This window comes from Carcharhinus amblyrhynchos, chromosome 1 (genome assembly GCF_965287045.1).
Source record: "Carcharhinus amblyrhynchos chromosome 1, sCarAmb.v2.hapA, whole genome shotgun sequence".
NCBI classification, from domain to species: domain Eukaryota; kingdom Metazoa; phylum Chordata; class Chondrichthyes; order Carcharhiniformes; family Carcharhinidae; genus Carcharhinus; species Carcharhinus amblyrhynchos.
In genome coordinates, this window is record NC_137324.1 from 88188020 (window position 1) to 88199005 (window position 10986).

The 10986-nt window shown below is 39.8% G+C and overlaps 1 protein-coding gene across 3 annotated transcripts in view; it reads left to right on the top strand.

Moving 5' to 3' along the window:
* Positions 1-10986, top strand: part of rfc1 (replication factor C (activator 1) 1) — an 85793-nt gene that overhangs the window by 41933 nt on the left and 32874 nt on the right. For 2 of the 3 annotated variants that reach the window (XM_080188742.1, XM_080188751.1), the window contains exons 9-12: positions 3791-4164; positions 4829-4936; positions 8093-8272; positions 8568-8672. In XM_080188742.1, coding sequence (XP_080044868.1) covers positions 3791-4164; positions 4829-4936; positions 8093-8272; positions 8568-8672 — 767 coding nt within the window. The remainder of the gene's footprint in view (positions 1-3790; positions 4165-4828; positions 4937-8092; positions 8273-8567; positions 8673-10986) is intronic. The other variant, XM_080188761.1, reaches the window with a different exon arrangement.

The following is a 10986-nucleotide window of genomic DNA, read 5'->3' on the forward strand; positions in this document are numbered from 1 at the left end:
TTAAATTGACCTTTGGCTGATGACTGTTTTGAAAGTAGATTTTTAAATCATCACCATTTGAGGCTCTGTGTAATAAATGTTGGACAGGTTAGATAACTGAAGTGTGTGAAAGGAAGGATAGCATTCTGAACAAAATGTAGTTGCCACATGAATTAAGTTCAGCAACGGATTTTGGTTATTCTGGAGAAAATGGTTGGAATCCAAAAGGTTTATTTTTGTTGATGATTCAGATGATTTGAACTTGGATACAGGCAGCCAATGTGATGCTAGGATTTGTTGATGGCATAAAAAGTAATAGGGGCTTTGGCAAATCTTTTTTAAAAAAAACTTCAAGAAAAAACAGGTTAGTGGAATGAAAAAGCATTTAGAAGGTGAAAATTAATGTGGGGAAGGGCGAGACAATGGGAGGAAAAACAAAGAATGGCAACATACAATGCAAAGATACGGAACAAAATGAACAGACAGAATTCCAAAGTAAATGCGGGAAATCCTCTGATCAAGTAGCATTTATGGAAAAAGAATGAGTTAATGTGCCGAATATTCCTGAAGAGCAGCAGTCACTGCCGGAATGCCATCCGTTCCTTTTTTTTTGCATTGAGGTGGGCTTCCACTTTTCTGACCTGGATTTCCAAACCGAACCCCTTCAGAAATACACAGTGTACCTGTTCTGGAGTGTCCTCGTAGTGCAGGATAGTTGGGGGAATCCAAGCCACACCTGTTTATGGAGCTAGCTGCTGTATTTTGGTAAATCTTCGTTCACTAATGCAGTAAAAGGGTCTGGGACATGTAAAAAGCTTTGGTATGTCACTGAATGAGTGTGGGTGAGGAAAGTGAGTGGATAACATTTGATCTAGATAGGCTGGGCGAATGGGCCAGGAAATGGCAAATGGAATTTAATGTTGGCAAGTGCGAGGTGGTCCACTTTGGCAGGAATAATGGTAGGAAGGACTATTACTTACGGGGCGAAAAACTGCAGCAAGCGACGGTGCAGAGGGACCTCGGGGTCCTTGTGCATGAGTCGCAAAAACCCAGCCTGCAGGTGCAGCAGGTGGTCAGGAAGGTGAATGGGATGCTGGCTTTCATAGTGAGGGGGATTGAATGTAAAAGTAGGGAGGTCTTGCTGCAGCTGTATAGGGCATTGGTGAGGCCGCAGCTGGAGTACTGTGCGTAGTTTTGGTCGCCGTACTTACACAAGGATATTTTGGCCTTGGAGGGAGTGCAGAGGAGGTTCACTAGGCTGATACCGGAGTTGAGGGGGTTGAGCTATGAGGAGAGGCTGAATAAACTAGGCTTGTGCTCGTTAGAGTTTGGAAGAATGAGGGGAGATCTCATTGAGACGTATAAGATGATGAATGGGATGGATAGGATAGAGGTGGAGAGGCTCTTCCCGCTCAGAAAAAACAGTAGGACTAGGGGGCACAGCCTCAAGATAAAGGGGAGGGCGGTTTAGAACGGAGTTGAGGAGGAACTTCTTCACTCAAAGGGTGGTGAATCTCTGGAATTCTCTGCCCGTTGAAGTGGTGGAGGCTGCCTCGCTAAATATTTTTAAGACGTGGGTTGATGGGTTTTTGATAAGAGAGGGGATTAAGGGTTATGGGGAGAGGGCGGGAATGTGGAACTGAGACACGACAGATCAGCCATGATCTTATTGAATGGTGGGGCAGGCTCGAGGGGCTGGATGGCCTACTCCTGCTCCTATTTCTTATGTTCGTATAAGGTGGCAGAGTAAGTAGTAAGCAGGGTGCTAGCTGAATAGGTGTGTGTGTGTTTTGAGGGGGGAGGGTGGGGGTTTGTCGATTGTCAGTGGTGTAGTTACCCAGGATATTTCCTGGGTAACTACACCAATTTGGTGAATCTTCACTGTACTATCTCCAGTGCAAGTTCATCCTTGTGGGGATTAGAACTTCCCCTAAATGTGGGGATTAGAACTGCACATAGTGGTACTCTCGATGTAGTCTTACCAAAACCCTGTACAATTGTTGCAAGACTTCTGTATTTTTGTACTCCATAAGGGCCAACATTTCGTTTGCTGCACCTGCATGCTAACATTGTGTTTCCTATCTGAGCACACACAAGTTTTGCATCTTTTTAAAAAAATTCTACTTTCAAATCTTATGACCAAAATTACTAACTTCACATTTCTGTATATTGTACTCCCATCTGCCATCTAGTTGTCCACTCAGGTCAACATCTCTTTGTGGCCTCTGTCCTCCCCATAGTTTATTCACACATTACTTCGTCTCTTCCATGCCATTAATATGGACTGTAAACAGCTGATGTCCCAACACTGATTTTTGTGGCACTCCACTATTCATTGCTTGCTGCCTTGAAAAAGCCCCATTTATGCCTATTCTATGCTTTCTATCAGTTGACTGATCCTTCACCCATGCTATTGTGTTGCTCCAAACTTGACTATTAATCTATTGTGTGGCACCATATATAATGCCTTCTAAAGCCTTGGTGTACTACATCTACTGGTTCCCCTTACTCTACCCCACTAGTTACATCCTGAAAAAAACTCTTAATAAATTTGTCTTGCAGAATTTCTCTTCAGTATGAGCATGTTATTCTGATCATTTTCTAAGTGCATTAAGACTTGGTGATAATTTACAGCATTTTGCCAACAACTGATGTGAGGCTAACTGGCTTGAGGTTCATTATTCTCTCTTCCTCCTTTCATAAAAAGTATTGTAACAGTCGCCAACTTCCTACCTATAACCCTGTACAATTGTCGCAAGACTTCTGTACTTTGTTCACAAATCTAAGGAATTTTGGAAAATCGTAGTTAGCACATTCTCTTTTTTTTTGCAGCTATCTCTTTTAGATCCCTAGAGAGTAGGTCATTAGGTGCTGGGAAATTGTCAGATTTTAGTCTTTTTAAAGTTCTCCAATAATTTTTCACTGACATTAATTTCCTCACTTAACGGTGAGGTTGCCGTCTATTGCTGGTATGAAACTAGTGTCTTCTACTCTGAAGAGAAGCACATCAATTTTTTGGTGGCTCCTGATGGTATCTAAAACACATCCAAATCCTCAGACTTGCAGCTGCTTTTGTTTTGCAACATTGTAAGTTTTGCCTTCTAATCCTTAATTTCCTGAGTGAGCTATGGATGGGCCTGTCTTGCTGAGCTTTTGTTTTTCAATGGGATGTATTTTTGTCAGACACTTTTAAAATCTGACTTAACCTTTTCAAACACTTTTGTTCCTAGTTAAGTTCTATAAAATTTGTGGCTCCATCTGAAATAACAGAAGCAGCAAATAAGCTTTTTCTTAAAAGTCAGTATGCAAGTTGAATCCCACAAACCAGGATTTCATTTGGCACATTGTGCTGTGTCAGTGCTTTGCTATAGAAATCCAAAACTAATTCTACTGCCTTGTTCTCTTCCCACAGTGCAGTGTATATGTGTTTACATATCCTGTCCCTTTTTTTGCAATTGGCACTCTATGGTTCTCCCTTCAGCCAATATTTTGGTGGATCCTTTTTTGAGCTTTAGTAACCTCCCTATCATGTAAAGACTAATATTGTGCACGGTGTCACTTCCAATAAACAGTTGATTCTGATGTTTTGTGGTGTAAATTTATATTTGTTTCCTATGGGGTTCCATGGTAAGCACTGAGTGCACAGAAAGAAGTAGTGGTTGGTCACTCCTGGGGCAGAGAGAGCTTTACTCTTTAGTCATGCTTGGGAAAGCTTACTATTAACACTGAATCCCCAACTGGCTCCATTCTATGGAATCCTCAGCGTAAATTAAAAAAAAATTCGCAAATCAATTTCTATCTTAATTTTCAGCTAAGATGTTGAATGAAACTGACAACAATGTGAAAAACAGCACTGAAAAATTAGTAGGTAGCAAATCGCAGACTGTGAGGACTTCATCTCAACATTCGTCTGAATCTTCCAGCACTAAAGTGGAAAGGTCATTTAGTAAAACATCTCCAGTCAAAGCGAGTACAAAACTGGCTGCTTTGAAACGTAAAGGAGAATTGACACGAGTGATAGAGAACAGTCCAACAAGACCAACCCGTGAGAAGAGAATTTCACCAAGGAAAGAGGAGAAAAATGGATTTTCAAAGAGATCTCCGGACAAAGAGAAAACTGTCTCTCCAAACAAAGAGAAAATGTCTCCAAGCAAAGAGGAGAAAATATCCCCAAATAAACCTGAGGTAGGAAGCACTTTGGTCACATTTGCTGTATTTTGGGTCTGATGCACAGTGGGTGACTTTATTATGTAGTACCCTTCAAATGAAAGGGGAAAGAAATATTTCTCATTTCAAAGACCTACCCCCTCAACTTGTCCCACCCATTGTTTCAATGTGGGAAAACAATTTATAAGAATGTTGATCTGTTCTGTCTTGACCTAAAAAATCAGGGCTCTGTCATAACTTCCATTACGTGCCACTCATTGAGAGGAGTTGTAACTCCAGGATTGACTCCGTGTTTTTATGGGTCACAGTTTTGACACAGTTTACACGTAGAAGTGCAGGGAATCCAGGGATAAATGTGAATACGTATTAATATTAGACGAGTACTTTGAAGAGAAAATATTTAGACTTCTTCACTAAACCAGTAAAATGGGGCTGACTGGATTTTGTGAGGCTGAAAGCATATAAACAGTTCAATAATACTAAGTTAATTTTACTAAAGTGTTATTTTGCAGCTAGGATCACTGCAGTCTTAATGTGGCTATTTATTGATCCTACCTTACATAACTGCAGCACACATTAAACAGAAATGTATGCAGTTTAGATCAGAGTGGTTCTTCTGGGGTAGCTTTGTCATTTGATGGCAGCTGCTGAGAGAGCGCTGTTTGCATCTTTGTTTCTGTAGTCCAAGAACCCAGAGAATGCTGAAAAGAAGCGTCAGAATTACCTGGCCTATCGTAGCTTCCTGAATCGTGATGGCCCTCGAGCTCTGGGGTCTAAAGAAATCCCTCAGGTAAGTTGATAGAAATATACAGAAACCAAACCAAATATATTTGTAGTTATAAATTGATAAGCTCATTTTATAACTTCAATGGAAACTGATAGCCAATGTATGCTGTAGTATTCTTTTATGGTAATTAGCATAATGTATGAATTAGAAAATAGTTTAAAATTTATTGCACAGTTTTATGTTGTCATCTATATATTCAGCCAAGGTGAGAGGTTATTTTTAAAGTATATAACAGTCATTTGCTGATTTTATTGTGCTATTTGTGATGTTCAAACACATTAAATATCATGCTGACTAAAGCATAATCTTATGGGGAGTCATTAAATGTCCCTTTAGTTCGCTTTTCTGTGTTCAATGGAAAGGCAGTTTGATCTTCATGTTTAGCATAATTTCATGATGCAAATGGCACAAGAATGGACAGTATAATTGAAGAGGTTTGTTAAGAGACTTGAGATTGAAGACAGGATTATGGATTGGGCAGAGAGATTTAATACAAGAAAATAGGTGGTTTATTTTGAATGCAAAACTTTAAAAGTTCATAGAAAATAGCTGGAGGAGTAGGCCATTTGGCCTTTCGAGCCTGCATCATTATTGAGTATGATCATGGTTGGTCATACACTTCCAGTATCCTGCTCCCGCTTTCTCTCTAAGTCCCTTGATCCCTTTAGCCACAAGGACCACATCAAACTCCAACAGCTTTCAGTGGTAGGGAATTCCACAGGTTCACAACTGAATGAGGAAGTTCTTCCTCATCTCAGTCCTGCATGGCTTACCCATCGTTCTTAGACTGTGACCCATGGTTTTGGACTTCCCCAACATCGGGAACGTTCTTCCCATGTCAAGCATGTCCAATCCAATCAGGATTTTATGTTTCTGAGATCCCCCCCCCCCCCTTATTCATCTAAATTCCAGTGAGTTTAAGCCCAGTCGATCCAGTCTTTCTTCATAATGTCAGCCCTGCCATTCCAGGAATCAGCCTAGTGAACCTTTGCTGGACTCCCTCAATGGCAAGAATGTCATTCCTCAGACCTGGAGACCAAAACTATGTGCAGTACTCAAAGGTGTGGCCTCACCAAGGCTCTGTACAACTGCAGCAAGATGTCTAAACTTTTAAGTGGGAGTGACAGGTTTCTTTTTTTCTTAAAAAGAGGTAATGCTGCATCTGTACCAATTACTTGTTAGGAGTAGGTCGAGTTGTCTTGGAATGATATGAAATCCGTGGAAGGGAAACAAATTAAGATGAATTAGGGAACATAGCACTTAAGAGCTATTGTCTGTCATTTAATAAGATTTGGTTGTGATCTGAGTTCCACTATCCTGTCTGCCCCCATAATCCCTGACTCCCTTGTCTATCAAAAATCCATTTAACTTGGCCTTGAATAAATTCAATGACCCAGCCTCCAATTCTCTCTGTAGAAACCAATTCCACAAACTAACAACCCTCAGAGAAAAATTCTCCTCATCTCGATCTTAAAAGGGAGACCTCTTATTGTTAAATTGTCATCTGGTTCTGGTCTTCCCCACAAGTGGAAATATCCTCCTGGTATTCACCCTGTCAAATCCTCTCCCAATCCAATATGTTTCAGTAAGATCATCTCTCATTATTCTCATCTCTAATGGGTATAGACCCAACCTGTTCAACCTTTCTTCATAGGTTAAGCCCGTCACCTCAGAAATGATTAAATAGATTTTCTCCGAACTGCTTCTAATGCAGTTATATCTTTTTTTCACATGACCATTCCAAATGTGGTCTCACCAATCCTGCACAGCAACAGTAAAACATCCCTATATTTCTTTTCCATTCCCTGTGCAATAAACAACAACATTTAATTTGCCTTCCTAATCACTTACTGTTGTGATTTATGTACTTGGACACCAGATCCCTCCATGCCACTGAGTTCTGCAATCTCTGTCCGTTTAAATGGTATACTGCCTTTCCATTCTTCCTCCCAAAGTGGACAGGTTCATATTTTTCTACGATGTGCTTCATCTGCTAAATTTTTGTCCAATTATTTAACCTGTCTGTGTCCCTTTACAGACTCTCTACAGCCCCTTGACACTTCTTTACATATTTTTATTATTGTCACAGTAGGCTTACATTAACACTGCAATGAAGTTACTAAGAAAACCCCCTGTTTTCCTTCCCATCTTGGTGTCATCAGCAAATTTAGCTAGCATGCATTCAAGATGTCTTTGGGCATATATGCAAGCTGAAAATGAAATACTTTTGTGCTACCAATTGGGGATTGGTGTCGATGGGCAGAGAGAGAGAGACATTTGTTCTGATGTCCACCTCGGCACATGACATTCATTAACAGCCATTGGTCAATGGCTAACGGAGTCAGTATTTGTATTAAGATTTTTGTTGGTCAGGATTTGTGAAGATGCTGTTTTACAAAGAACTGTAATAGATACAAAGGAGTTGCAACTTGTATGTTGTTGCACTTCTTGAATGAACTCTGGAGAACTTCACTGTGCTTGTCTTCCAACCCTCTTCACTCTTTTACTGGAACAATTTCTTTACATGCAGGTTACTTCAGATTTCATTGCCCCTGTGCAGAGGCTCAAATGGCGCATTAATATTTGAATGACCTGCTTGGGCTGAATGGCCTGTTTCAGGGCTGTATATTCTGTGTAATAACCTTTATTGCTTTTGCATTGCTTGAATTATTACATTGTTTCTTCAGTGGATCAATGAAAGACTTGTTTCTTAACTCTTTGAAGAATATTTTTCTTTGCCTCTCAAATCAAATCACCTTGTAGCAATTCTTCTCATTTTGGCTTAATCTTTCTTCATGTACTGATTGTGTCTCCAGTATGCTCATATCAATTTCTCACATGATTTCTGTTGCTAAAGCTGTTCTTTGAAGAAACATTTAACAATTTCTGTCAATCTCTTTCTCTTCCTTTCATCAACTCTTAAAGCTATAAAGGCCATCTCCATCTATTGGCGGTATATATGGGTAGACTTTGCTAACACTATTCTTCCACTCGTACAAAGAACATTAGAGAAAACTCATCTCTTGATAAGTATTTCTTTCACCTCTAGCTTCTAAACTGGTGTCTCGCTCTATCATGTCCTGTCAAACATCAAAAGTTTCTTGTGCAAAGAGTGATGACTTTCTGATTAGAATGGTTCTTCAAATTCTTATCATTAAGGGAGCTGAGAACTGCTTGGAAGGACTTTCGTTCGTTATTACAGGAGTTCTGGAGTCCATGGAACGTGATGATGCCAAGTCTTTAATTGAACGCCACGGAGGGAAGCTGACTGGAAATGTGAGCAAAAAAACAAATTACCTGGTGACTGGTCGAGAAGGTGGACGAGCAAAACTGGACAAAGTGAGTATTTGTCATGTGCTTGAGCAGTGTGCACACCCCTCTTAAAAGTGGAGTGACAGTGATACCAGTCTGTTGTACAAGTGCTGCTGACTCTGTAGTGTTAAAGATAACTCTTCTGATATTGCCATTGCGTGACTGTAAAGTAATATTCTAACATGTTAGAGATCGGACGTTTGCAATATTTTCAAATTTCTATCTTGACATTCTTTGCTGACCTGCAGTTTATACTATTGATCTTTCTGAAAGTTGTATTCATTGAAATTAAGCTTGATTATATTTAAAAAAATTTTTTTAGGCAGAGAGTCTTGGAACAAAACAAATTGATGAAGATGGACTCCTGGATTTAATCCGTAGAATGCCAGGGAAGAAATCGAAGTATGAGATTGCAGCTGAAGTTGAGGTCAGTTTTTAAAGAGATAAAATACCTGTAATGCTCTCGCTTTTATGTCCTGCCACGGTTCAAAATCCAAGATAACAGAGCCATGAGTTAGTCAGTATGTTGTACCCTTTTCATTAAAATAATTGATGGTAGTTTACTTCTGTTATGGTGGTAAGTTTGAGGTTAATATCCACATTATTTTCTGTGAGATCTTAACTTTTCATCCCTTATTGAACACGGTTAACACTCTCTTCCATGACCAGTACACCAATATAGAGTCTATGCCATTTACTCTCTCCAGTCTTACAGGTGACTTGTTTTGATTTGATCTGTGTACCATGAGTGGATTAGCCTAATAAATCATGGTTATGCAAGTTATATTCAACCATAGTTTTATGTCCCAAGACACTTACCTAATGGTATAATGAGAATAAATGAGTAGTTGATGAAATAACATTTTTAATTGGAACCAAGTAGATTGCAGATTCGTTCTGATGTTGCATGCCCATTTGGCTCTAGCTGTTTTATTCCTTCAAATATTGGGCTTTATTTTGTGCGAAGGGTTAAGGGCAAACTGTGTTTGCTAATATTACCTCTCTGAAAATGACCACAACTTCCAGATATCAGGTATATGCAGTTCAGCTCAAAAATCCTAAAGTTGTAATCTGTCAGTTGGGCTGTGCTGTGGCTTCTCATCAGTGTCTGCAATTGCTGAAATCTTTTTGTACTCTTGTATTTTACCAGCCCCCACAGCACTATTGGAAATCTGTAAAAGGTTGCACCCTGTTCAATCAGGTGCAACTGGATTTTCAGATCAGTGGCATGGTAGTTAGCACCACTGCCTCACAGCACAGGGGACCCAGGTTTAATTCTGGCCTCAGGTGACTGTGTGGAGTTTGCACATTCTCTCGCTGTGTCTGCATGAATTTCCTGTGAGTGCTCCGGTTTCCTCCCACAGTCCTAAGATGTATGGGTTAGGTGGATTGGCCATGCTAAATTGCCCCTTAGTATTCCAAGATGTGTAGGTTATGTGGATTAGCTATGGGAAATGTGTGGAATTACGAGGATTAGGTGGGGGATGGGCCTGGGTAAGATCCTCTTTCGGAGAGTCTGTGCAGACGTGATGGGCCGAATCTGCACTATTGGGATTCTGATCCTATGGATTTGATGAACAGCAGAATTGATCCTGAAAATGTGTCTGTTCCTTGACTGCTGTTAGGTGATTAATTCTGAGATTTTTGAAGTTAAATATTTTAAGCTTATATTTAAAAACCATTTTTCCAGAGTGTTTTAGTTCCTACATTCATCCTGTGTGTATATTCCAGTCTTTAAAGAGTCTAATTTAGTGCTTTTAATTTCTATTAAAGGGGTCTGAAAATTGATTGGCTGCTGGGACAGGCCAGTTGCCTCAGATTCACTTTGGGGTCATGAGGGAACCCAAATGGTGAACCAGCAAGAAAAATATAAACTTCAGGAGGAAGTCAGCGTTGGTTAATGGGAGGGACATAGTTTCTGATGAATTTCTTGGAGTTCTTTGAGCAGTTAACATCTTGTAGACAGAGGGATTTCAGTGAGGGTTTTGATTCAGTGTCACATAAGCAATGGTCCACACAGTTGACTTAAGTGAAGTGCTTCAGTAATGATTCAAGAAATTGGGTGAAAGAGGAAGCAAGGTTGTACGCAGGTGCCTTGCATTAAGTGTGTATCCCATTTTTGGTTACTTTCTGCAAAAGCATGACACCTCTCCTTATCAATATTAAGTTGCCGCTGCCATCTGTTTACCCATTTTGTTAACCTGCTATCTTAAAGTCTTTTACCATTATCAACCTCGCTGTTTGTCAAAGCTACTTCTGCTTTTTGCCAGCAAATGTTAAAGTTGTTTCTCCTTACCAAGCCTAAATTATCAAGATATGTAAGAGGAACGGTTTCCAATTTGAGTTGCATCTGTTCGTTCTAATTAACTTCTCTGTCTATCAACCTTTTTCCATCCATGTTGCTACATTCCCTTTCATACATTCCCTTTTACACCATAAGCATTCTGAAAGTAATCATGTGGAAAAACTGGCTATTTGCCAATTTTTTTCCCCTTTTTTTATCTGGCCCAAACAATTTACCACCTCCACATTCCAGACTAGATTGGATAATCTGGAACCTTTCTTTTTTGTGGCTGCATGAGAAATTTTTATGGGAAGAATAATCCTGCAGTATATTAAGATCTTTTAATTGTTCACAGTCCTGGAATAAGACCTTTAGTTGTCAATACTTTGGAATTTTGATTGTATGTTTGTGGGAATCAAGCATGCATATATGTCCCATCCAGACAAGTGCAACTAGT